This window comes from Theropithecus gelada, chromosome 1 (genome assembly GCF_003255815.1).
Source record: "Theropithecus gelada isolate Dixy chromosome 1, Tgel_1.0, whole genome shotgun sequence".
Lineage (NCBI taxonomy): Eukaryota > Metazoa > Chordata > Mammalia > Primates > Cercopithecidae > Theropithecus > Theropithecus gelada.
Genome location: NC_037668.1, coordinates 185,880,254 through 185,907,935, shown reverse-complemented (window position 1 = coordinate 185,907,935; position 27,682 = coordinate 185,880,254). Strand labels below are relative to the sequence as shown.

Genomic DNA, 27,682 nt, shown 5'->3' with positions numbered 1-27,682 from the left:
TCATAGATGGGAACTACCCACTTAAAATGACTGCTTACCCATTTTACAGATGAGGGAACTGAAGCTCAGAGAGTTGCCAAGGACTGAGACCCAAATATCCTGACTTCAAAGACCAAGTGTTCATCTACCATACCCCAGCATCTACCACGAGAGTTAAACTGGTGGCTCTGGAGAAGAAGGAGGGTGACCCCAACCTAGCTTCAGTTGACTGCCCTCTTTCAACTTGTCCCTGCTCCTCCCACCCTTCTCCCTCCACACACACATTTAATGCAGCTTCTAACGTGTACTGATAACATTATTACCTTCTCTTCAGGGAAATTCTGAGAATGCGCTTGTTATTTAAAAAGTTGATAAATTCTGTCCTTTTGCAGTCATAGTGTTGTAGAGTATCTTATTTAGAGTTGTAGGTATTTATCTGTTATAGAAGAACTGCCGTATACACCCTTAAGTCACGGCAGGCAATATTCCAAATTAGAACATCTACTCCAGAAGCTTAAAGTTCCCCCAAATAAATCTTATCATACCATCACAATGTTGCCAAGGTCCCCAGAAATCTTCTCTGGGGAAGGCTAGCATCCTGTATCCTAGCAAATCAACAATGTGGCCTTCCTGCCTCTGACTTTAGGCCTCGTTTGATGACTTGCAGGTTCCCAAAAGGCCTCATCCCTGATATTAAGCTAAAGACCACAGACAACAAGGTCTTCTTGAGTCTATAGTCTCGTACCTTCATTCTGCTCTAAATAATTAGCTGTGTGTGTGTGTGTGTGAGTGGTGTGTGTGTGGGGGGGGCGGCGGGGGTGTACCTATGCCCTTTGAAGTGCCATCAGGTGACCTGGGGACCAGGGAAGGTTGACCTGAACATGGGAGTCTGCCCCACATATCCCTTTCACAGACGTCCCCTTCTTAATACTTCTATGACTGTATTGGAAAGCCTGGCAAAAATGGCTCTACCATTACCTTGGTAAATGGCCTTGAGCAAGACACTCCACTTTTCTGGGCCTCAGTTTCCTCCACAGATATAGACTAGGGCAATTAGACCAAGTATGAATAGGAAAGGATGAGGTGCTGGGAAGGAATCTCTGTTACCCTCTTCCTCCGCCTTGCTTTCTCTAGTGGTCAGATAGATTTCTACCCCCAACTCCTACTCAGGAGACTCACAGAAGGATGTTCAGGGATTTCTGTGTTTTCCATTCTTATTTCTAAGGCCTTGAAGGGCCCAAATTTGGGGACCCTGTACTAGGTACATTATTCTCCACCCTCCACTGTCCTGCCTTTTGTCTTGGAAGCCAACTTCTACAAACTATATAATGAGGGCATATTCACCCTCTGGTTTTGATTGGGTTTGGCCAATGGGAGACAATGGCAAGAAACTGGAGGATTGGAGGAGAAAAAAGTGGAAATCATACTCTCCCAGTGCCTCCCTGTGTTTCTGGCAATGGTGGCATTGCGTGGTTGCAATTAAAGTTGGGCAGCCCCTCTCCCTCACTTCCTGCAGTCACTGGTTTTCATCACAAAGTTCCCTCCCTTTCTCTGCTCTAGTCCAGAAGTGCTAGAAAGGCTTTTTGCTGTTGCCAGTTCCTAGATTAGTTCCCTCTGCCCTGCACACACCCCTGTGAATAGTCCTTCCAGTAAACCATTTTCAGTAGACCCTTGGAATGTGCCTTCTCTTTCCTGCCATATCTAACCGATACAGACTCTTGCTATTTTTCTTCCAACTTTCAGAATTAGGGTTCTAACTGCTCCCAGCTGTGGAAAGGTTCATCTGAAAGACCTAGAGTTTTGAAGGGACAAAGCAAGGGTCTCTTTTCTGTTGCCGGGCACTTGCCTCCAGCTGCATACATCTTCTTTGATCCTTGGTGCGAATGATTAAGGGGAAAGTCATCTAATGCTACTGGGTGACATATTTCACCAAACACTCTTTTATTGCTCACTATAATTATGTGAATTGTATATAAGCTGCGTTCCTCTCACAGTCTATTTCATTTTTGGGTGGCAGACTTCCAAATTCCCTCTCCTTTATTCATGTATAACACATGAATGATTCACAAGTAGGAAAGTCAACAGGGCCCCTTCCGCTTCAGTCCCCATCTGTAAAAATGGTTTATCAACCTCATGTTGAGGTTGAGAGTTGGTATAATATCAACCTCAGATTGAGGGTTGGTGTGAGGACTAAATGAGTACCAGCTGTAAATGCTTAGAGCAGCAGGTGCAAAGTGCTAGCTCATACTATGAGTATTTGCTCATCTGATTCATCTCAGCCCCCTTTCCTACAACTTATATGTAGGAAGGCGGAAACGGGGACTTGGATAGGAATTTCTAAGTGCTCCCTCCAGCTTCCGGGGCTTTCCTCAGCACACCTTCCTCTCTCAACACCCACTTCTGAGTAGATTTCCTTTTCCGCAATCTTTTCATCCCAGGAAGTTCCAGGAAGTGCAAGAAGGGCAAGTTCTGATTCTTATGTTTTCTGCTCTTAATTCTAAACCAGTGATTGTCAAATAGAGGCCTAGGGAGCCCCACTGACCACAGAAAGTGGGTTTTGCTCTAGGTTATATCTTTGTTATTGCTCTTATCTGTTTAAGTTTCAAGATTCTGTTTGAACAAAGGTTTCCAAGACTTTAAAGAGTTGAAAATCCCTCTTCTGATGAAATACAGAAACCTCAGACTTTAAAACTCTCAGTCCTAACCCTCTTTGGCACCACTGCCAACAACCTTTTCTCTACTTCATTCAAATAGTTTGTATTCTTTTCCATTTCTGATGCTCTGAAACAGATATTCAAACAAGCAAGTCTTTGTGTATTTATCTGGGGTGTCTTTCTCAGGCACTCAGCATGTTCAGTAGACATTATCTCTTTAATTTCTAGGCCCATGGGAAAGATAACTACAACACTGTTTAACAATAGAGGCACTTGAAGGTACCAAACTTTACTGGAACCGGATCCAGCCGCTGCAGTACTTCCAACACATGGAATCCAACGTTACTAGAGGACTGTCCATTCTGGTCCCAGAGGCTGCCAGGAGTGAGAAAAGTTGGACAGCAGAAGCTGTACAGGGACTGAGTCCCAGGGAGGAGTACCCAGCAACTGGAATTGGCTGGGTCATGGGGAGGAGAGTCAGCAAGGTACTAACACTCCAATTGGTTAACACACAATTCTTTACGCAGCTTAAGACTTTGGGAAGACAGAATATGAACACATGAAGGTAATAAAAACTCCAGCCTCTGGACCACTTCCTGGAATGCTCCTAACCCAGACTCCCACAGGGCTTCCTCCCATTCTTCATTTAGGTCTTTGGCTCAAATGTTACCTCTTTAGAACTGCCTTAAGACTGGGGCAAGAGGAGCTCCAGTCTAGGGCTCTGAGCACCTGATTCTCTTCCGTCCATGTTCCTTTACATAGAGCAAGAAGCCCACAGGCCAACGGGATGTACTCACTGAAAGGTCTTGCCCCTCTCCCCTTTTTATAGCATACTGTGAGTACCTGGGACCCTAGAACCTAGTGCCCCAATAGCAACAGGTCACCAGCTACAGGCTGCATCAGCCTTTCCCAAGGTCTGTCCTCCTGAGGAGCAAGGGGTGGTTAAGGGGAGGCTATTTGTAGGAGGTGTGGACAAAACTCTGATGTGCAGATGTATTCGTTATAGGTGTGGGCACAAGGCCATTTGAAGTATGGGACAGTGCTGGGGTGCCAAGAGAAGGAAGGCTGAGGGCCAAGGACATGTTCCCCCTCCAAAGCACTGCATTCAAGGGCATATCTCAGAAGGGTCCAAGAATCCTAAACTTAAATGTGGCTTTCCAGATTATGATGAAGGTATACAAGTCAAGATAAGAAGATCGGAATTTTGCATTACAGTTTAATTTGTAGTTTTAAAATATGTAGACATGGTATGTGGGCCTCTGTTTGTACTACTGACTCAATTCTAGCAAATATTAAAGGTAGACCTGTCCCTGATCTTCGTGTATAAAATAGCACCTCCTCTGCCACTCTATTCTTACCCTAGTCTACATTTCTTCATAACATCGGTCACCATCTGATTTACATTTACTTATGTATCATCTCTTTACCCCTACTGGAATGTAAGTTCCACGTCCCTAGAGTCTATATTTTGTTTACTGCCTTATCCTTATACCTAAACAAGTGCCTGGCATGACACCACTCAGTAAAACTTGTATAAATAACAAATCTAAGTTCAAAGCTCTTACAGGTGAAGGGGACTAACCTGGCAGACACAAAGGAAAAATATTACCGTGACAACCCTCTGAGGAGCACCTTCTCCCCTTAAAATAAATCACTCAAAACAGTGGAGCTGCAAAGGTAACTAGAGAAAATCCATTAACACCTTAGTGCCCATGAACACCAGGTGAGTTGTTCAGGCTACCTGCGACAGGGATATGTGAGTCAGCGTGGAGAGTTCTGAGTGGGCTGAAGAGTCGGATGTGGGGGATCTGGGCTGCCGGGAACCTCGAATCTTGGAATCGCCCTAACAACCTTATGAAGGTGGCCAGATGTGGGTCCTGAGGAAACTGATTCCACGGCAACGGCCCGCCAACCCAGCACACCCCACAGTAGAGAAGGGGCTTCTGATCCATGAGTAGGGCCCCTCAAATGATGTTCCCCTTTAGATGGTCACGGACATCAGCAGGGGTGGGTGCATCTGATCCTGTGGGGTCTTGGTGGTCGCAGACCACGCGTCCCTTTTCTCTCCCACCTGCATCTAATTCACAACGTCTCATCGCTTTGCGGGAGCCCAGGAACTGCCCTAATACAGCAGAAATCCGGGTCGTCTATTGCAACGGACTCCTCTTCCGTTGGATACGGGGGCCGTGACAGGCCAAACAACCTCCGCGAGGCCCCCGCAGCGACTGCTCAGCGGGCGCTCCATTCCTTTCCTTGGGGATGGAGCTCCAGGGACCGGACTGTACACCTCGCCTCCTGGGGCCTGAGGCGGGAACCCGGCTTGCGCAGCTCTGAGACCTCGGCGGACCGCGAAAGGATGGCTCACCGCCCGGCCACGGCCAGCCCCAGCAGCAAGCTCAGCCCCTCCCGCTCCTGGGCCCAGGCGCGGCCTGAGGGGCGGGGCGGGGGGTGGGGGGACGGGGCCGGCCACGGAGGGCGGGGACTCGGGGGCGGGGCCACGTGGCTCCTCCTTGCGGGCGGAGGCAGGCGGTGCCGCGGCGCTGGGACCCGACTCATCCGGTACTTGCGTGTGGTGGTGAGCGCAGCGCCGAGGATGGGGAGGTGCGGCCGCGGCTCCGGGCCGCTGCCGTCGTTGCTGCTGCTGCTACTGTTGCTGCTCGCGGTTCCCGGCGCTGGCGCGGCCCCGCGCTCGGCGCTCTACTCGCCTTCCGACCCGCTGACGCTGCTGCAGGCGGACACGGTGCGCGGCGCGGTGCTGGGCTCTCGCGGCGCTTGGGCCGTGGAGTTCTTCGCCTCCTGGTGCGGCCACTGCATCGCCTTCGCCCCGACGTGGAAGGCGCTGGCCGAAGACGTCAAAGGTGAGAAGCGGCGGCAGCCCGCTCCCCCGTGCCGCGCCGCACCGACCCCTCCACCTGCCCCGCGGGCAGCCCCTTACTCCGGGAGCACGTCCCTCTTCCAGTCACCTCCGCCCACCTCTTCCTCTCCGCGCATCCCGCGACCCCCACCTTCATGTTTCTCATCTCCATTTTTGGCTCCCGCTCCCTTGCCTTTTCCTCTTGGCCCTCATCCGGAGCTTCTCTCCCCTCTCCGCGGCCTGGTCCCCCAGACCTGCCCTGCTTGCCCGGTTCGTCCCCCGCCAGGTTACTACCTCCTCCCCAGAGAGGGGTCTCCTTTGTTCCTTCCTCCGCATGGTCCGCTGACACCTTACGGCTTCCTGGTCCAGCCTTGTGGCAGTCCTCTTCCTCTCGTCCAGGGACCCATGTCGCTTTCCTGCCAGGTTCCTTAGCTGCTGTGGGTCAGTGCTGGGGAGAAAAGGGAACGGGCATTCATTTTGCCTCCCCACCACCTTTCTCCACTCCCTCGACTGGTTGACCGAAGTGGTTCATAGACTTCCTTTCTCATTTTTGTCTTTGATGGAGGTATCTCTGTTCTGGGCCTCTCCTGACCTGCCGCCTCCAGCTCCTTAGCTTCCGGGCCACATCCTTCTCTCTCTTCCCCCGCTCAGACCCTAATGTTTTAACCCCATGCACCCAGAGGCCTTTGGTGCATGTTTGGCTCTTGCTCCGTGTTCCCAATCACAAGTTGGGGCATCAAAACTATATTTCCTGGATTCCAAGACATCAGCTGGGAGACACACTGTTCATTTTGTGACAGCCCAAGGGGTAGAAGGATAGGAAAAAACCACTACATGTATAGAGATTTTAAGGGGAACTCTATTACAGAAATGCTAAAATTTTGAAACACTTAAGACTTAGAGTCGAGGAACTATGGTAATAATAGTAATTAATATTTACGGAGCACCTATCATTTCAGGCACCTTACTAAGTACTGGGCATACATTGTCTCATAGTTTCCTTTCCACAATTTAAAGATTGCTGTGGTGTCACACATCCACCTAACCCAGGTAGTGGGCATTTGGCGGGCGGGAGTGGTGTAGTGATAGTGATTTGTTCCTGACTTGCTGCCTCTGAATGGAGCTACTTCCTGATTCTGGTGCTAGGTCGCTAGCACACGGGCTCCTGCCCTGAAATGGTCACTGAATGAGAACTGTGGACGTCTTTGGAAATAGGCATCTTTCTAGAGAAAGCGGAACTGGAACCATTGTTCTCCTTCTCTGCTGTCGGTATTTCTTGATAAACTCAACTCTTTGTGGTAGAATAGTGCCTTTGTAGGTGTTAGTTTTCAGACTCATCCTCCCTCTTTCCTGAGCAGCTTGCAGATTGGTTTCTGAAGTGACTAGATGGAACCATGCCTACGTCTTTTAGCCACATGGTCCTGGAAAATTATTTTTAAATGAAACTTATAAGCTGTTTTGACCTCCAGTTTACACTTGCTCACATACTTCACTGGTCCCATTAGCTGAACCAGCCTTTCTGAGCAGTGTTTCACACCATTTCAACACATTTGGTCAGGGAAGGAGTGATGTCAACACATCTGGTCAGGGGAGGAGGAAGAAAGAACACGGATCATGGAACTGGAACACCTAAGAGAAGGTAAATCTCAGGGGACATTGTGGGCATGAACATCATAAAAATTCCCTGATCACTTTCCACTTTGAGGCTACAAGAGGTGTTCAATGGCTGCAGATGGACTTAGTCTTGAATTTCTTCCTTCTTGAGAGTGCTGGAGGGAAAGATCAGCTTCCAGCTGACTCACATGTTTAGCCTCTTGCAATGCAGAGTTTTAGTTTTTCTATGAGTTGCATATCTAGATACTGACCCAGTCTGCTCCTGGATGAGGGTTACCACTTCCAAACGGGATTCCCCAGTGCATGGAGCCTTTCTTTAAAATAAGAAAGCGAAATCAGAATTTAACCTCTGAAAAGGAAATGGAAGGATCAAAGCCTGTGGGGATGATCCAGGGTAAATGGGAGGTGGGAGATTTCAGTGGAAGCTGGAGGTCTCCTGTGAGCCACTGGTGTGTCAGCCCTTGAACCAGATGGTGTTGGGAGGGTACTGGCAGAATCTGCTGTCAGCCTGCAATGAAGAATGTCCTCCACTCTACCAAAGGGGTATTCGCTGGTGAGGCCCTGCTAAGAAGCTCGGATTGGTCTCACTTCATCTCTGTCCTGAGGTTTCTTGAGAAAGATTGGTTGTGGGCCTGCAGAGGGCTGCTCTCATCCCACCCTGGGCTGTGTGAGTATGGCCCATGCTCTCTGCTGAGGACACCTGTATCTTGAGGCAGGAACAGAGACAGAGTGAAGGTCACGGGGAGAGAGAAGAATTTTGCAGCCATACTTGGCTGGCTTCAGGCATTTAATCTGACTGAATAGGGTTCATTTCTTCAGTGACTGGGGCAGTAGATTCTCTAGGGCAGATGCTGCCCTGGGGCTGAGCATGTGTTTCTGAGAACCTGGTTCACCCCCTTGCTATTACAGAGCAGCTCCCACCATATGTTTGGGAAATTGGTAGTATCCAATTTAGGCCTTCATTGCTATTCACTGGCTAATCAATCAGCAAATATTTGTTGAGTGATAAGCATTGTTTGCATTGCAGTTGGGGAAATGAACTACTCACAGAAGGAAAATTGGCAATTGTTACAAAGCTGTGTTTGAAAAAGGCCAAAGGAGTGGTTCAGCCATTTCTTGTAGGAACCCAGGGGAGGAAAGTCACAGAGGGCTAATCTGATCACCAAAGGCCTTCATGCCAGTGGTTATTTATTACACGCTTGCCTTATGCCAGCAGTTTGCTAAGGGCCTTCACAGGCCATTATTATGACAATCCTTACCCCGGAAAATATCTGAGCTATGGATATTGTCTTCCTCTTTTTTTAAAAACAGATAAGTAACTTGCCAGGTTTACACAGATGCTGGAGGAGGCCATTGACTCCAGCTCTTTTTGGCTCTCTGGAGCCTGGGCAGGTAGAGAGGTGGGTGGAGGAGGAAGGATATTCCAGGTGGAAAAACAGTGTGTGCCAGGCTACGAAGGTGAGGTTCGTAAGGTGTGTGTTTGAGTGACAGTGAGCAGTGTTGGTTTTGTCCCCCTTCTCTTCCAGGGCACAGGCCACATCTGCTATGTGTACCTGTGATTCCCAGCACCAGAGCTTGGTACAGAGTAGGAGCCCACTGCAAGTTCATGGTGGCCAGTGGCCTGAGCCTCACAGGATTCCAAATGACGATGTGAGTGTAGAACCTTCTGCTGGTGCCGTGGATCATCTTGACTCAGACTGGGGGTGTCAGCCAGGTGTGAGGGGTAGGGAAGGCATTTTGTCCATCCAGTGATGTCACTGCCCAGAAACTGTCAGCAAGGAGGAAGGAAGGCATGAGTTGGTGACCGCATAGTGCTGACTAGCTGGACAGGGCATAAACCAACCCTGTGTCAGGAGAACTCCTGAAGACTTCGGTGTAGAGTCCCAGAGCTGAGGGTTGGTAGCTTCTGGTCACTAGACCACCAGGTCTCGCTGGCTCTTTGTGGTTGGGTACATCTGTGCCTCTTACATCTGAAGCCCAGACCCACTTAACACTCGGAGGCTGCATGTTTCTTGTTAAGAGTTTTTTGCCATCCAGCACTTGAACGGTTGTCAGAGCTGGAAGGGGCATTAGAGATCATTCATCCTGGCCCTCGCTGATCCAGGAGGAAGCAGAGGTCCAGAGACACATGTGGAGCTCATGGTGCTGCAACCAGTTAAACTCCAAGCAAGGCTTCCTACTCCACCCAGTGCCTTCCCTGAACTTGTGAGTGGGGCAGGGGACGCTGCCCTTGACTCCAGACCAAGCCCCCGGAGGGGTCTCAGCAGAATCCCCACAACACCCTCACCACAGGGCATCCTCTCACCCATCACTCCAAAATTTACAGCTGTCCAGCTTCTCTTGCCTTGCCACCCTTCCCCTCTCCATTAGTCCATTTATTCTGTTGTAGGTACAAAAATTACTCTGTTCAGAGCAGTAACTGCACCAGGAAAAGGTTTTCTCCCCACTGGTAGAGCTGGACTGATACTAGTGATCATTTTGGTGTTAGGCATTTAAGTCACCTGACACTTCAGAAAGTCTCTGTCACTCAACTCTGCATTGCTTTGACAGTAAAGCTTAAATGCAGCTTTGCTTTAACAATGGAGCACTCAGATAAGGACCTTCTCTATTCCATCTCCTGTTACTTGTCAAAAGACAAAATTACACCACAATCAAAAATATTGACTGGCTTTTATTGTGATTCTAGAATCAGGCAACAGCACATTCTCTCTTACAAAATGAGTATTCTGATGAGCTGAGCAGAGGAGTTTGGCTTTATAGACAGAAAAAGGCTGAAGAAAACAGAAACAGATCAAAAATCAGATGGGTTATTTCGGTCGCTTTTAAAGGTTAAAGCAGAGACTTCCTTATGTTGGCTGAAACTGGCTTGTTTGGAGATTTGACTGTTATCTCACTCTCTCCTGATTTCTTGGAAGGTCAGATCAACAGCTTAGTTTTGGCTTGGTGGCATGGGACTTCAGCTTGAGGGACTCCATCGTGGTTTGGTCTCTTGGGCCTTGTGCAGGAAGGAGCTCAGTCCCCACCAGTGGCCTCCTAGAAATATTTAACAATTCTCCCCTTTTGGTCAGGTTCTCACCTAGGTGAGAGTGTTACTAAAACAGGACATCAGCACTACTCTCAGTAATCATCATTTTGGGTTTTCAGTCTTTTTTTTTTTTTTCTGAGACCGAGTCTTGCTCTGTCGCCCAGGCTGGAGTGCAGTGGCCTTATCGCAGCTCACTGCAAGCTCCGCCTCCCGGGTTCACGCCATTCTCCTGCCTCAGCCTCCCGAGTAGCTGGGACTACAGGCGCCCGCCACCTCGCCCGGCTAATTCTTTGTATCTTGTAGTAGAGATGGGGTTTCACCATGTTAGCCAGGATGGTCTCGATCTCCTGCCCTCGTGATCTGCCCGTCTTGGCCTCCCAAAGTGCTGGGATTACAGGCTTGAGCCACCGCGCCCGGCCTGGGTTTTCAGTCTTAACACATCATTTATAGGTTAAGGTATGCTCATTATCACGTGTTACTTGGAGTTTTGATCATTCACGCTGGAGAGAGACCATTTAGCATTCGGCAGATGGCTGCATAAAGACATTTAAGACTTTTTGAGAGGATACAGTGTAACAGGGAAACTACTATAATGACTCTCCCCAGGGTAATACTGAGAGTTTACAATATGCCGCCTAGCCATGGACCCATGAACCAAACCAGCTAAAATCAAAGAGATGAAAGAGTGAGCCAGATGAGGAATTTACCCTTTTTAACCAAGTACTATTTGTTCATTTTTTGCGACTGAGTCTCAATACCCTATGTATCTATCCATGTGCAACAAAAAGTGTCAGCAATTGCACTGATTTCCTGTTCCGCTAATAGGTAGCATTTCTATTATCTAGCATCCCATGACTGGGTTAAATTAAAGCAGGGAGTAAGAACACATGGGTCTAAAAGTCTGACTCTATAAAAGGGACCACTAGTACAGTTTGAACAATAGTTGTGTTAGGGATGTTGTGGAAGTTACCCCCTGGGTGGACTAAAGGATCCCTTTGGTCATGTAAAGATCTGGGTTGAGTGTGACAAATCCAACATTTCATGAAGTTACCCCCAGAAGCCACTGATTGTGAAATTCTGACTACAGCATTATCCTGCCAGACAAAAAAAGGTAGACGTAATCAAGGATAAAGTGGAAGACTTATTCCAATGAATCTCTTGTTCAGATGTTTTGGGAAAGCATGAAATTGTCAACTTCTTGTCCTGGTTTGCAGTTTGATTGTCTCTGGTTATGGCATTGGGCATTTTGGTGAACTCTTTGTGTGGCTTACACATCAGGCATGAGACTTGTCCCTTGAAGTTGTTCAGCTTCTGCTTCTAGGGCTTTAGGCACAGAACAGTTCTTGTTCTTAGTTGGAGAATTGTAGCTAGTTATTGGAAGAAACTGGAAGAATTCAGGATGCAATCCATCTTATAGGTAGATGATAAAAACTTGAAAATGATCAACAAGGCTACAATCTAATAACAGATGTACTATAGTTTTTCTTCAGGAACATATTTTTTCTCTCTGTAGTCACCCCCGTTTCTACCAAAGATAATCAGGGTAAGTGAGAGGCAGAGGTCACAGTGAGCCGAGATCGCACCACTGCACTCCAGCCTAGATGACAGAGCAAGACTCCATCCAAAATAAAATAAAATAGAATAGAATAGTCAGGGTAAGACTAATTTGCTCGCAGAATATGTTTAGTCTCATCAAACTTGGCCTGATTATTTATATAAGTGTGGCAAGAATAGTGATTGATCACATAGGCTCTTCTTAAGTTTGCTTTGCTGGAACTTATCGATAGGAAATCTCAGATTGGACTTTTAATAACCTCTTAAGGCTAGGAAGCCAAACCAAGCCCAACTTTAGATTTTACCTGCAGTACCTGTAGATTCATCGTACATATATTCTCAAGTATGGCATCACACTCAAAACCTCGGTAACATCACCAGTGTTTCCTATTGTATCTTGTTTTAAAGAGAGCAGATGCTTATTGAACTTATGCAAATAACAGTATTGCCATAAAAATAAGAATATTCACAAATAGTTTCTGAATTCCAGAGAGGTCTTATAGGGAGAAAATGTTTCCATTTTTGTTCACAAGAGTATACTTACCAACTTGCTGAAAACTATAGATAGCTTAAAAGAAAATAAGTTTTCTTAAATAAGGACAACAAAACATTAGAAAGAACCAACAACTTTTCGAATTTAAAAACCATAACAACCCATAATTCTTCATTGGTTCATTTAGTCTCATGTAATTAATTCTTGTTCTGCTTGATCTTGGTTATCAGTTCTGCAAACCCATCAGTTTTTTCATTAGAGTTCTGGAAATTCTTTGCTAGTCCAATCATATTATCTCGAAGTTATCAGAAATGGTACTTATCAGAGACTTTTCCGTGGATCTCCTTGAAGATGAAGCACTTTAGGATTATAGTTGCTTAGAAAAAAGCTTTTAGAAAAACAGAATAAAGCAATTAACTGTAGACAATAAGACTTAAAATGTTTGTGGTAAAGATATGATGAGAGTTCATAATAATAATGACACAATTGACAAGGAAATTTGGTTATTGCTGTGCATATAACATTTTAACCTAATAACCGAAATTAAGGCTGATAATACATCATATTTCTAGGAATATCATATAATTTTGGGGATACACATTAGTAACAATTATATATATACATTAATAAATATAACTCAAGATTAAACATCATTTCTTGTTTGACAATGCTTCCCATATAATTAATACATCAAATGAGCCTAACTATAGTTTAATATCTCTCCTTTGCAGAATCTTTGAGATGTTCCAGGGCCCTCTGGAATGTTTCAAAGTTACTTCAAGTTCAGAAAGCCTTAATTTAGAATTTGATTTTGGGAAGTTTGTACAAAATATCAAAGGTTTAAAATTAAAACACTTAATCAGGCTGGGCATGGTGGCTCATGACGGTAATCCCAACACTTTGGGAGGCCGAGGCAGGAGGTTACCTTGAGCCTATGGGTTCGAGACCAGTCTGGGCAAAATAGGGAGATCCCATTTCTATAGAAAATTTTTAAAAAATTAGCCAGGTGTGGTGGTGTGCACCTGTGGGCCCAGCTGCTTAAGCAGCTGAGATGGAGAATTACTTGAGCCCAGGAGGTGGCAGACAAGTGAGCCACGATCGCACCACTGCACTCCAGCCTGGATGACATAGTGAGACTTTATCTCAAAACAAAAACAAAAAAGCAAAACAAAAAAATCACTTGATCAAATTGGATCACAGGTCACTGTTAAGTCACAGTCATTCATCTAACCAGAATGATAATTAAAAGATTTCAAAAGGAAAATATAGAATGTTACACTGTTGCAGAAAAAAATCTTAGCTCTTTTATAGAGAGGACTCTATTTTCTTAAGTAATCAAAGACCTAATAAAGACAACACGGAGCACAGGGAATCATCTTGATAAAACAAAGGATCCTTCTTAGGATAATTACCTACAAGGTACAGAAAAACCTTTCACTATTTCCTTTTAAGAACAGATCAATACTTCAAGAAAACCTTGTTTTAACAGAGAGGACCAAATTCTGATTTTTCATCAGTGTACTTTTGATATTAAGGCTCATTAAAAAAACACACAAAAACTATAAGTTAGCCCATTTGACCACACTTGAAGTTCTTTTCTCTTCACAACTTCCTTGTATCTGTTAGTTTGTCCTGTACTCTTACTCTTTCTCATTGTGAAATAACCAGTCACTCTAGAACAAAATGACTCTTTTTCCCTTAATCAAAATACATCCTTATATTTTATGGCTTCCTTAGTAAACCATGCCATACTTCCCTTGCATGCAGAATTATGTCCCTTATTATTTCTAGTTTTAGTTGCTTATATTAATTAGTTTTTACTCCTTAGTAATCTTAATTTCTAGTGAAAACTAGCAAGCATTGTGAACTGTCTTCCATTAACATTCACCATTTCATAATTTCTAGAAACATGTTTCCTCAGCTTTTTGTGCTTATTACAGACCCAATTGTATTCTCTATGCCATACAAAAACAAGATGCCAAAGCATGTATACTTTAAACTTATGTTCAGCAATTAATGTTTCAGTATTTTAATTTACTTGGAAATGTTATTTTATGAATATCTGTGACTTAATTTAATGTAAAATAACTGTAAGAGGAGGCTGGATATGTGGACAGAGGCCAAAAGAAGAACCGCCTTCTGGTTGTAGGTTTTCTTCTAAAGTTAGTTAGAGCCCCCAGAGACTGTTGAATAGAGATTGACATACTCAGATCCACAGAAAGAAAAGATCATTTGATGGTTAGAGAGGCCAGTGAGGGGTGGAGCACATTAGAACCTCACCAGGAGAGAAATAATATGTTGATATTTCTCTAGAGGCCCTGCCATGAGAACCTGTACTAGCTCATGGGACACGGAGGGTAGGTTGGAGGTGAGGTCAGTAACAAACCAGATCATGGGTTCATGCCAACCTAGGACAGGCATGAGGAGATGGAGGTTTGGGTGGGGGAAGAGATTTCAGAGGGAGAGTGGACAGGATGTGGAGGCAGGTTGGGATCAGCAATCCCATGGTAGGGGCAGAGGGATTGCATCCTGGGCCTGGCGTGCAGCAGGCCCTGACCATACCTGCCTTTGTGCAGGCTACCTTGGAGGTGAGGTTTAAAGCCAAAGGATGCACCCCAGCTTGCAGATACTTGGATAGGCTCAGGTTGCTATCCTTGTGTGCTAAGGGAGTCAAGAAAGCTCCCCAAAAAGTGTGTGGTGGGGGGTGTTGAGGAAGTTGGGGAAATGGCGTCCTAGGATGTGGCTCACCTGACTCTGCTAAATACTTTTGAAGTCTGACTCTGGTAAATACCTCCATCCACTTCCTCTCCCCAGCTCCCCAGCCACCTCCCTCCTACAAGGAGTCCAGAAGCTGCAATGCCAAAAGCAGACTACCAGCAAAAAAGGTGGGGAAAGAAGGGGGTGTTGTGGCCACAGGCCTTCCTTCAAGCTCCCAGAGCCCCCTCCCTTGTATCAGCCCCAAGAAGGGCCAACTTAGTTGCCTTCTTTCCAGGGATGCGTCAGGGTGTGCCAGGCTTTTCCTGCATCTGTCTCATGGAGGTGAGGGTAACACTCCTTCCCCAGGCATAAGGTGTTCTTAGGAGCTCTGATACCTTCTGCAATTGTGTTTTTCTCAGACATTGTAAGGAGTTAAGTTCTAGGGTGGAGTATTAGGGTGTTTTTGCATTGCTAAAAATAAGTACCTGAGGCTGGGTAATTTATAAAGAAAAGAGGTTTAATTGGCTCAGGGTTCTGGAGGTTGTACACAGCATCTGCTTAGCTTCTGGGGAGGCCTCAGGGATCTTTTACTCATGACAGAAGGCAAAGCAGGAAAGGAAGCAGGAGGGGGTTGGGAAGTGCCACCCTATTTTAAACAATCGGATCTTACAAGAAGTCAGAGTGAGAACTCACTCATTACCAAGGGCACAGCGCTGAGCTGTTCTTGAGGGATCTGCCCCCATGGTCTAATACCTTTCACTATACCTCACCTCATCTAACATTGGAGATCACATTTCAACATGAAATTTGGAGGAGACGAGATCCAAACCTTATCAGGTAGGGTCACAGGTCCTGCTAAAACTGTGATCGTCAGGAATGTTGTTCAGATGTTAGTGTTCTGTACGTAACGGGTGCTAGGTGGGCTGCCTGTGTAAATTCCATTCCCTGCCCCTGGGGCATGAGCTTCAAATGGAAGTTGCGCTTGCCACCAGGCAGGCCTCCTTCTCCTCTCATCTGTCCCAGAGACGCAGGTGGGTCCAGCTGCCATGGAGGTCATCCTGAGCCGTCCAGTCAAACACTCCCAGTCTGGCCCCTTCTTCCCTTCTATTCTGGCTCCCATGCCTCCCAAAAACCCTCCTCTCCAGGCAGCATGGTCTTTGCCCATCCTCTCCCCCTCCACCTTGCTCAGGAAGTTCCCTGCCCACTGGACCGACGGTCTAGGTTCAGCTCTGTTTCCACCTTTCCTGCTGAGCCCATGCCTTGGTCTGCAGGGCCGACCTCTCCTGGCTGAGTCCAAACTTGAGAGTTCTGTGCCACATGATTTGGCCCCGTCACTGCCCTCTCACGGCTTGTGTGACTTCCTCTGTGCGCACCTTGGCTTCCAGCTGGAGCAGCCTCCGTGTGGGTGGAACTTTGGTGGATGCTCACGGGGCACCTGACCTGGAATCTGAGCTCAGGAGAGCTGCCTGGTATATGAGCTTGTTTCTTCTCAGATTCTGGGCTGTGGCCCAGAATGGTGCCATTATTCTCTCTGCCAGTGTTTCAGCGGCCAGCAGCCTTGTGACCTGGGGCCTGATGCAGGGGCAAGGTTAATTTGCCAGACTCTGGCCTCAAGGCTTCTTTCCCCGCAGTTCCTGGATTCCAGATGCTCTCATTTCTGGCTGGGCCCCGATACCCTTTACCCCAGTCACTCAAACTCTGCCCACTACCAGTACCTCTGGCCCCAGGAACCTTCCCCAAGAGTCCCCTGGGGAATTCCAAATCCCCTAAGGCATGTTCTCCACCCTTCTGAACTGATCCCATTTAGGGCCCCAGGGACAGAGGCAATACCAGGGCTTTTCCCAGGGCGTGGGGGTGGGGGGTGGCGAGGAGCGGGACAGACTCCTTCAACATCTCTCATCCCCTATCCCTGGCCTCACATAGTAGTAATGGGGAAACAGATACCATTCTGAGGCAGTGTTACTTATGCTAATCATCCAAAACACAGGTTCCATTTTGAGAGATGCTATCGTAATGCAGACCAGCTGGAATATCTCAGAGGTCCTTTCCCAAGGAAGGTGTGACCTTTGTCATAAGAGCTTTGGGATCAGGTGCTGTGGGGTTGGCAGGGGTGAGGCATTGCATTGGGGGAGATGGGTGGGCAGAGGGGGTGCCAGCCCCTCTTATTTACCCTTGGGTTTTTTTGTCTTTTCAGCCTGGAGGCCGGCCCTGAATCTCGCTGCCCTGGACTGTGCTGAGGAGACCAACAGCGCAGTCTGCAGAGACTTCAACATCCCTGGCTTCCCAACTGTGAGGGTGTGTGACTGACAGGAGGGGAAGGCAGGCTAGGCCTGCTCTGTTTCCCTTTATAAGGGAAAAGGGCCATGTGGGATGTGTCTGGATGGGCAGATTTTGGCTGCTGTGATTTGAGCTGGGAGGTGATCATCACTTGAGCTGGTGAGAGCTCCCAGCTCCCAAGGTCCTCTTCGATTGCTCTCCCTCCTGACCTCCAAGCCTTAGAGGTCTGATCTAACTCTATAAAACCAGGATTCAGGCTCTGACCCATCTGTGGGCAGGGTCAGACTCTAGGAGCCTAGTGGTTCCCCACAAAGGGACCCCAGACACTCTGGCAAGCCTCAGCCTCCTCAGGCAAATGCCTTGAACCACAGGTAGCTGAGAAGGGACCTGTCAGGATAGCTTCACCCCACTGTCAGAATGTCAGTGCCTCAGGCAGCAGGGATCCCTGGCATGGGAATTATCATACCCAAGGCATGAGGGCTCTGTCACCCCAGCTCTGGTGGAAAGTGGCACGAGATCTCTGATGATGCCTTACCTGCCAGCCTGCCCACCGCAGGGCATCAACAGCTTAATTAATGTCTGAACAGCTTCCAAGGCTTTCAAATAGGAGGCCTTGGATAGTCCAGAGCGGCAAGGCTGCTACAGTTATGGTGAGGGCCCTCCCCTGGGTTCAGGCCTGGCTCCAATCCAATTAGTTTTCTTCCAGATTAGAGAAGCCAAATTCAAATCTCTGTCTCTGTATCACCAGCTATAAATAATATGTACCCTTCCACCAGAATGGCATCTAGAAAAGCAGTTTCCTCTGTAGCCATTAAGAATAATTATGAAATGCCTTTGAAAGCTGAAATGCCAAGGATTGTCCCTGGAATAAGATACCTCTGAGCTGGGGGTGGGGGCGGCCAAGTTTCAAACAGAACTGTGAGCCATAACACAGCTTAATTACCCCAGCAGCATCCATCTGGGAAGTAAGGCCGTGGCTGCACCAGGAACGTCCAGCTCTAACTCCATGTGACCTTTCTGTTCCTCAAGCCCAGTGCAACGCCCCCTGGACTCAGGGTTTCCACACCTAATAGAAGTCCCTTCCTAAACTGTTACCACATAGGGTCAGGGCCCCCCAGGCCCCGGGTTTAGCTGAGACCAGGTTGGTCTCTGGACAGTGTGGTGAACCAACAGCTACTGCCACGTCATTGAAAAGTGGCAGCAGAGAGACTGCATGTCAATCATCCCTTTGAAATAAAAGGCCTTCCTGGCAGGGACATGGCGCTATCCTTGGCCCTAAGGTGTGTAATTGAAAATACTCAAACAGCGCACTCTGTTCCTTTGGCTGAACCAGGTGAGCAGCCCTCAGTGCGAAGCTGTGGGCAAATTAGTGTGGCAGCAGGAACCGTCATTCACAGGCTGATGTTTTTCTCACAGTGAGCATGGGGCACAGGGGTACAGCCACTGCCCAGCCCCCAGGGGAGGGGTTGACACTGGTACAGCAGCCAGGGCAGGATGACCAATTGACAGCCAGGGCCTGATACCTGGGCTTTCTGACTCTGCCTGGAAGAGGCTGGGCACAGCAGGGATGAAGGAGGTGGCCCAGGCCCAGCAGGTCAGAGGCTCCTCAGCGCCACCCCATGTCACGCAGCGCACGCAGCCTGGATGCCTCAGGTGAGAGTCACCATCTCCTGAACTGCCTGGCTGGCTGTGGGAGGGGCGCTGGGAGGGCCCTCGCTGCGCTCCTCAGCCTTCCCCTGTCTCCAGACGGCAGCACCTGGCAGGGCCAGTCTGGTAGTCATCTGTCCACAGACCAACACGGTGGCCTCCCCCGGCACAGCCTTTCCTGCCTCTCCTGAGGAACCTGCAGCTCAGTTTTGGCCAGGGGAGACTCAGTGCCCAGTCCATAGGCCAAGTGGCTTGAGCTGGCAGGTCCCTGCTCTGAGGTCCTATGCAGCAGCTCTCAAATAGCTTCTTACTGTGACCAACTGTAAGCAGTACACATTTTTACATTGTGATCCCAAAGTTGGTATGTATCTATTATCACTAGAACACAAGTTTCAGATTAATTCTTAATTTTTTTTTTTTTTTTTTTGAGACGGAGTCTCGCTCTGTCGCCCGGGCTGGAGTGCAGTGGCCGGATCTCAGCTCACTGCAAGCTCCGCCTCCCGGGTTTACGCCATTCTCCTGCCTCAGCCTCCCAAGTAACTGGGACTACAGGCGCCCGCCATCTCGCCCGGCTAGTTTTTTTTGTATTTTTTAGTAGAGACGGGGTTTCACCGTGTTCGCCAGGATGGTCTCGATCTTCTGACCTCGTGATCCACCCGTCTCGGCCTCCCAAAGTGCTGGGATTACAGGCTTGAGCCACCGCGCCCGGCCTCAGATTAATTCTTACTGAGTGCAGTTAAACTATGATATTTTCTGTTCTTTTTTTTTTTAATACGGCTGTGATTAAATACATTGATTTGACAGCTCATTACAAGGTTGTTTCTAGTGTTTGGAAAACACTACTCAAACAGATTCCAATCTCCAGAGATTCGGGGCCTTGAAGAGCCTGGGTGCCCTTGGGCATCGTGGCCAGATCCTTAGGTAGCAGAGCTGCCCTGGGGACCGCTGGTGGGCAGAGACATAGCCCTGTTGCCCTGCCTGCTGCCCCCTGGGGGCTGGAGCCTGTCCTTGCACTCTGCCCATGAAGAGCTGAAAGGCCAGGGCAGCTGAAAGGCTAGGGCCCGTGTGAAGCAGGGGGAGGAGAGAGTGCTTTTGGTATGGGGACAGGCCCACACACAAGAGTCTGGCCTCCCCCAGTGGCATGTGTGACTGACCTGCCTCTGGCCGCTTGCCAACATGAGCAAACAGTGAGCTTCTACCAGCCCAGCCTGTTTAGTAAACACCTGGGCCTGAAGGGCAGGCTGGCTGTGTCAGGTCCCCATCAGGCTGGAGCCAGAGTCCAACTGGAAGGAAACAAAGGTATGCAAGAGGGAGGGGCTGGTTGGCTGCAGGTTCTGACTAGAGCTTGGTGACCTAGAGGCTGGAACTTCCGAGTCAAGGGGCTTCTCCGTGGGCCTCAGGAGTGCCCTTCAGTGGGAATAGAATGGGACTTTTGATGGCCGAAGGCCTGGCCAGAACAAGGGGTACACAGCACAGCAGCATAGGGGTGGGGAAGGGCGGATCTTCCCTCTTCAAGGCTCTGAGGAGATCAGTGATGTTTCAAATCCTGGCCTCACTGCTTACTGTATGTGGCTTGGAAAGTCACTTATCAGTGCCCCAGCCGTGGACCCCAGTTTCCTTGTCTGTAAACATGGGGTGATAACATCCACCTAAGAGGACCGTTGCCAAGTGTGAAGTGAGGTCTTCCATATGAAAGTGCCACCACACCACACTGGTGTGATTTGGACTTCAGTAAAAGTTTGCTTCCTTCCTGTTGTCCCATCTCCCTCCTGGGCCACCCATGGGGCTGCTGGTAGCTGCTCTGTGGCCGCTGCTGGACCGTGTGGCAGTCCATCTGTCTGTCAGCAGCCACTGCGGGCATGCTTGCTGGGTGCCCAGCACCGCACTCACCACTGCAGGCGAGGCCAGGAGCGTGAGATCCCCAGAGCCCATGGCCAGTGAGAGGCAGCCAGCAACAGGTTCCCAGGGAATGCCACAGGAGTTTGCTGGGCTCACGGAACTCTTTCACTCGTCAGAAAGGAGTTCGTGTAGGAGGGGACCTCAACTTGGTATTGGGGTTTGGCTAGGAGAGAGGAGTGTGGGTGGGCCTCACAGGCAAGAAGGTGAGAGCCAAGGCCCTGTGTGGGCAGGGTGAGGTGGCGTGTTGAGACTTGTCCAGCTGGGCAGAGGCTCATGTTGAGGGATGAGGCAGAGCTGGGGGAGGAGGGAGCCCAGAAATGGCAGGTCCTTGAATGCAGGTTTGGGAGCGGGGACGCCCTGTGAGGGTACAGAATCTGGGCTGTTACCTTTTGTGGCTTTTGCTAGAAGGGGAGATATCAGGGAGGAAGGCAGGACTCCAGGATGTCTCCTGTCTCTGTCTGGAAAAAGGAGGTGGGCCCCTTTCTCAGCAGTCAGCTGCTGTTGTGGGGTCTTCTCCAAGGATCATCCACAGTGTTGGAAGTGGTTAAGGTGGATCCTCATGGGCTTACCATAAATATCTGGAGGCTAGACCATTTTCCTTAAAACATGTTATAAAAGCTGGAATTGAATGCCATCGGTGTCACCCCTGGGAAGTGTGCTTTCTCTTGAGCTCTTTTGACCCCAAGAAAGCAGTCACTCCGTAGTTTCGTGAAGACCAGCCGGGTGTTGCCTGGTTTTCTGCCATTAGGGAGCGGCTGGAGGTCTTCCAGAAGCTCCTGTGTAAAGTGATGAAAGAAAAGGGATGGGTGATGACTGCTCCTGAGAAAAGAAACACACTCCCGAAGTCTTAATTGTCTGCTTCCAGGGAGCCGTGGTGGTTTCCCTTGGGCAGGGCACACACCTCCATGGTTGACTTAATAAGGATACATTTTCATCAGAGGACAAAAATGTGCCCTGACTTGATTTCCACATGAGCTTCCAGGGTGATCAAAGGGCAGAGATTCTCTGTTCAGCTGAACAGATGTCTATTGAGAGATGCCAGACACTGTGGAGCTTGCAGAGATAAATAAAATGTCATCCTGCCTCCTGGTCAAAGGTGGGTGCATGGGTGGGTAGTGGATTCGGGTTGAAGTTCATTGCAGCTGGAGTGGTGGGAATGGAGGGCAGTGTGAGGTTAGTTTGGGTTTGGAGTCTGGACGGCCTTGAATGCAGTGAGTTTGGACATTATTCATTGACAGTGGGGAGTCATGGAAGAGATTTGAGGAGGAGCAAAATGTTCAGACCAGAACTGTGCGTTAGAAAACTAACCTTAGTAGCAGTGAGGAAGATGGCTGGAGAATGAAAAGATTGAGTATACTAAAACTTCTGAGAGCATTAAAGGTGGAGACTGATGTGGTGACCCAAAAATACATCATCGTCTGTCAGGCCTGGTCTAGACAAGGCAGGTGGAGGAGAGGACTTTTGAAGAGGTAACACGGAGGTCAAATTCACAGAACTTGTCAGCTAACTGGATGACAGGTTTTTGAAGAGGGGGATGGTGCGGGTGGCAGGGAGGAGGACCGGTCGCTGGGTGAGGTAAACACAGGTGGCAAAGCAGGTTGGGAGAGGGATGACTCAGTCTTGGGGATGGTGGGGAAGGGGATGCATCCTGACACCTGGGTGGAGGCCACCAGAAAGAACCAGGAGTCTAGGACAGGGAAGCACTGAGATGCAGAGGGTTTAGCTGGCAAATCATTTGGACAAACAAAGTCATTGGCTTTGGCAAGGGACAAATGATAGGTTTGTTCATTGATCCCTTTATCCACTCATTCATTTAGAAACAAGATTGAGCAACTTCTTTGTGACATTGCTTTCAACAGCTTTTTAAACTGAAGAGTGTCAGGACCTGACGTGTGGCTGTAGGAGAGACCGGGGTAGGAGATGGGGGTGGGCAGTGGGCACAGGAGAGCAGTCGAAAGTGAAGCTAGGACCAGGGCAAGGGTGGCCAAGTAGGGCTGGTCAGTGTGAAGCCAACCAGGGAAGGGTGGCAACATGAAGGCAATGCGGGAGAGCAACGACAAAATGTGGCACGAAAGATGACGAATGCTCGCCATGGGAGGACAAAGCAGGCAGTAATAACACTACCACAGAGAGGCCGGGAGGGTGGGGAGAGATCACTGCAGTGGCTGAAGAGAAAGTCACCACAGAGCTTCCTTAGAACGGCTTCAGCTGAGGGTCGTGGGGATGGCGAGAGAGCAGTCCAAGGAGCAAGGGCAGACACTGTTCCAGGAACGTTGGCAGCATGGGGACACGGGAAGGAAATGCGGTTGCTGGAGAAGGAAGGAGGGCCTTTCTTCATCCCCATCCTCCTTCCCTTCCCATCCTTTCTTTTTTTCTTTTTTTTTTTTTTTTGAGACGGAGTCTCGCTCTGTCGCCCAGGCTGGAGTGCAGTGGCCGGATCCCAGCTCACTGCAAGCTCTGCCTCCCGGGTTTACGCCATTCTCCTGCCTCAGCCTCCCGAGTAGCTGGGACTACAGGCGTCCGCCACCTCGCCCGGCTAGTTTTTTTGTATTTTTTAGTAGAGACGGGGTTTCACCGTGTTAGCCAGGATGGTCTCGATCTCCTGACCTCGTGATCCGCCCGACTCGGCCTCCCAAAGTGCTGGGATTACAGGCTTGAGCCACCGCGCCCGGCCCCCATCCTTTCTTTTTTAAGGTTTAGACTAGAAGGATCTAATCTATTTGTAGGCCTGGGGGGGCTGTGGTAGAAAAGAGGAATGATGTGAGGTGGCTAGGAAGAAGTTCTTGAGGAGCGTGAGGCGTGGAGCCAGAGCTTGGAGGAGACATTGGCCTGGGAAGTGGGTGCGAAGCTTCCGAGGACAGAGGGAACAGCTGAGGTGCAGCAGGGCCTTCCCTTCAGCCTGTGTCCTGGGGAGAGGCTCTTGGGGTCCCTGCACCCCCCTGGGCCACTCTGGCTGACCGAGCTTCCTGGTCAGACTCCAAGCTGCATGTAGTTGCTGGGATCTTGAGAGGTTGCCTTTTTAAATTTTTTTAATTTTTTGAGACAGAGTCTCTCTCTGTCACCCAGGCTGGAGTGCAGTGGCGTGATCTCGGCTCACTGTAACCTCCACCTCCCAGGTTCAAGCAATTCTCCTGCCTCAGCCTCCTGAGTAGCTGGGATACAGGTGCACGTCACCCCATTTGGCTAATTTTTGTATTTTTAGTAGAGACAGGGTTTTACCATGTTGGCCAGGCTGGTCTCAAACTCCTGACCCCAAGTGATCCACCCACCTCGGCCTCCCAAAGTGCTGGGATTACAGGTGTGAGTCCCCACACCCAGCCTGGAGAGGCTGCCTTTTGGTGGAAGTAATGCAAGCCCCTTTTAATGTGGGCACCTGCTCAGATGTGGGTGACCTGATGGTTGATGACAAAAAATGACCATATTACTTTTCAGAGGTGAAAATAACAGCTGTAACTGTGGGAAAGCCACCCAGTTCAAGGCTTCATGATGTCAGTGTTGTTCTCGTGTGTAGAAACCAGTCAAAGTGTAACCTGTCTGTAAATAAACAAGAGCACCATCATTATGAATAACTGCAGCACAACATCTCCCTCGGGTTTCTTTTTTATTTTATTTTATTTATTTTTATTTTTATTTTTATTTTTTTTTGAGATGGAGTCTCGCTCTGTCGCCCAGGCTGGAGTGCAGTGGCCGGATATCAGCTCACTGCAAGCTCCGCCTCCCCAGTTTATGCCATTCTCCTGCCTCAGTCTCCCAAGTAGCTGGGACTACAGGCGCCCGCCACCTTGCCCGGCTAGTTTTTTGTTTGTTTGTTTGTTTTGTATTTGTTAGTAGAGACGGGGTTTCACTGTGTTAGCCAGGATGGTCTCGATCTCCTGACCTTGTGATCCGCCCGTCTCGGCCTCCCAAAGTGCTGGGATTACAGGCTTGCGCCACCGTGCCCGGCTTATTTTTAATTTTTAGCTTTTTGTAGAGATGGGGGCTCACTGTGTTGCCTAGGGTGGTCTTGAACTCCAGGGTTCAAGTGATCCTCCCTCCTAGGTCTCCCAAAGTGCTGGGAATACAGGTGTGAGCCACTGCACCTGACCTGGTTTATTATTTGTCAGCAAACCAAACCTCAAATAGATGTATCTTCAATTTTGTTTATGAAAAAGTATCAGTCCATAAATACTGTAACTTACATTATCAATATCTCATAATCAAGGAAATTTATGATCATTTTCATAAGTATTAGAATAACAATTGTATTAGGCAAATAAAATTAAATAACTGTAAAGAACACTATTTAAATATGTGTGGTATGTATAAGTGGATGGTTTTCATCCACGATAAAAGTTTGTATTAATGTTTTGAAAAGAGAGAGTAAAGCAGTGAGCAGGAGTAAGGGGCCAGGGGAGGTCACAGGGAGCAGAAGGTTGCAGGTGGGGAGAGACAGGTGGCTCCTCTGCAGCCTTTGTTCCTCATGTGGGAGAGGGTAGTAGGTGGCTTCCAGATTTTCTGCCTACAAATGGCTGTAACAAACAAGTCCTAGCTGATCATGGTTCCTAGTGTTTAAAAGGTATGAAGGAGGGAAGGGGATGCTGGTGGTGGATGATGGTGATGCAGTTAACGTTTACCGGTTCCTTGTGGTATGCACCAGGTACTGTGCTAAGCATTTTAGGTGTGTGGTCATGGAATCCTCACAAGTCTTCAAGGTAGATGGCGTCATCCTCATTTCAAAGATGAGAATGCGAAGGTTCGGAGCAGTTGATGCATTGCCTAAGGTCACACAGCAAGAGAAAAGCAGAACCAGTCCTTGAACCAGGTCTGCCGGAGCCCAGGGCCTGTTCTCAGCCACCAGCTTAGGATAAGGCCAAACAGCTCTATCCCAAGGAGGGAGAAGGAAGCCAGTGTTTGGCTGTTGGAGGCAGAAGCCCAAGGTAGTGAGAAGTGGCCCTGAGGCTAGGGTCCCACAGGAAGAAGCCTCTTCCCAGCCTGCAGGCTCTCCCCTAGGCAGTTCAGTGGCCGGCTTCCAGGACAACTCAACTGTGTTCCCTCCTGAATCGGAAGAGCGCAGGCAAAAGCCTTGGCAGCTGTGTTGCCGCCTGGGCAGAAGCCCAGATTGCCAGGAGTCAGGCTCTGTTCTCTCTGTCCTCGTGCCCCAAGGAGGTGACAGACTAGGCTTGGGGTGTCATGTACGTGGGAAAAGAGAACAAAGTGATGTGTTAAATCAGCTAGTCTGTAGCAAGGCATGTTTTCCAGGGACTCAGGCTCTCCCTTCAAGAGGATCTGTTCTGGAGATCCCTTCCTTGATTGTGTCTGCTGTGTCAGGCTGGGACTTCTCAGTGGACAGACACACCAGCCTCTAAGCCCCTTTTCCCAAGTAAGGAGCAAGGGCACATTGACCTAGAAGCAAGCTGACATTTCCCAAGGGATGTAGGAAGTGCCTGCACTTCATATTTTCAGATGGGTCTGCAAAGGAAAACAGCAGTGGTACTTTATCACTCATCCATACGATAAGTATTTGTCAGTAATTACATGCTAGGTACTGTGCTGCCTCAGCCTCCTGAGTAGCTGGAATACAGGTGCATGTCACCACGTTTGGCCAGAAATGGCCCTCGTGGAGAAAAGTGTATAAGCTGCTGCCCACAGGATCCCTGGATGCTTCCGAGGGGTGGATGGGAGGGTAACGAGAGGGAGCCAGTGTCCAGCTCCTAGAGCAACCTCCCCCCAACTCACCATTTTACAGATGAAGAAACAGGCTCGGCTGGGCACAGTGGCTCACGCCTGTAATCCCAACACTTTGGGAGGCTGAGGCGGGCGGGTCACTTGAGGTCAGGAGTTCGAGATCAGCCTTGCCAGTATGGTGAAACCCCATCTCTACTAAAAATACAAAAAAAAAAATTAGGCGTGGTGGCGGGCACCTGTGGTCCCAGCTACTCGGGAAGCTGAGGCAGGAGAATCCCTTGAATCTGGGAGGCAGAGGTTGCAGTCAGCCAAGATCATGCCACTGCACTCCAGCCTGAGTGACAGAGCAAGACTCTGTCACCAAAAAAAAAAAAAAAAAAGAAACAGTCTCAACAACATTAAGTGATTTGCCCAACTACCGCATTGAATAAGTAGGCAGATTTTCAGAGCAGTAAGTGGCTGCACTCTTGGCCACTGTCTATCACTGATGCCCGCCTGTGTGTTTGCTTCCAGTTCTTCAAGGCCTTTTCCAAGAACGGCTCGGGAGCAGTATTTCCAGGTGGGTGCCCGACTCTGGTTGTCCTGTTAGCATCTTCCTCCCCCAGCCTCCCTCTTCGCCTGGGTTTCTATTGGGGTGGAGAAAGCCCTGGCAGTCGGCAGGGTCGAGGGTGAGGTGCTCCCCACGGGAAGTCTAACTTGTGTCTTCCTAAAACTGTCCTCTCAGTCAGCCTTAGGGAAAGGCAGGTTGAAGAAGCCCTTCAGGTTGGACGTATCCAGGGCCCTAGGGTCGGGGCAAGGGCACCATATTCCCAGAAGAGCTCTCCTCTCACAATGGGGTTGGTACCCAGAGACCAGACCAGAGCCCTTGGGGAATGTCCTGATGGCTCCCAGTTCTGAGAGATCCTTTCCTGTCTGAGCGATGGGTGTCCTTGCACTGCTTGGGGCCACAGGGGGACCCCTCAAGCGCCATTCTTCTAGCACAGGGAAGGACTGATGCCTCGTCTGTCTCTGTCAGAGCTGGCTGTGCCCTCAGCCCTTTGTTTCTGAGAGTGAAGGTGGCAAGTGTGCTGTGGAAGCAGCTCTGCTCTCCTGACACCCCGCTCACGCCTGTTTTCATTTACAGTGGCTGGTGCTGACGTGCAGACGCTGCGGGAGAGGCTCATTGACGCCCTGGAGTCCCATCATGACACGTGGCCCCCAGCCTGTCCGCCACTGGAGCCTGCCAAGTACTTTGGGCTGGGGCAGGTTTAGTGCATAGTGGGCCAGGATCCCAGGCCTAGGAGTGAGAGAGTGATGGGAATAGCAGGGTGGGGACCCCAGTTTAT

At 49.0% G+C, this 27,682-nt stretch overlaps 1 protein-coding gene across 2 annotated transcripts in view; it reads left to right on the top strand.

Annotated features, from left to right (window-relative positions):
- Positions 1 to 5,130: 5,130 nt before the first annotated feature.
- Positions 5,131 to 27,682, top strand: part of QSOX1 (quiescin sulfhydryl oxidase 1) — a 46,636-nt gene continuing 24,084 nt past the window's right edge. For both annotated transcript variants that reach the window (XM_025363084.1, XM_025363075.1), the window contains exons 1-4: positions 5,131 to 5,491; positions 17,065 to 17,165; positions 26,871 to 26,916; positions 27,481 to 27,583. In XM_025363084.1, the coding sequence (XP_025218869.1) occupies positions 5,227 to 5,491; positions 17,065 to 17,165; positions 26,871 to 26,916; positions 27,481 to 27,583 (515 nt within the window). In that variant the 5' untranslated portion in view covers positions 5,131 to 5,226. The remainder of the gene's footprint in view (positions 5,492 to 17,064; positions 17,166 to 26,870; positions 26,917 to 27,480; positions 27,584 to 27,682) is intronic.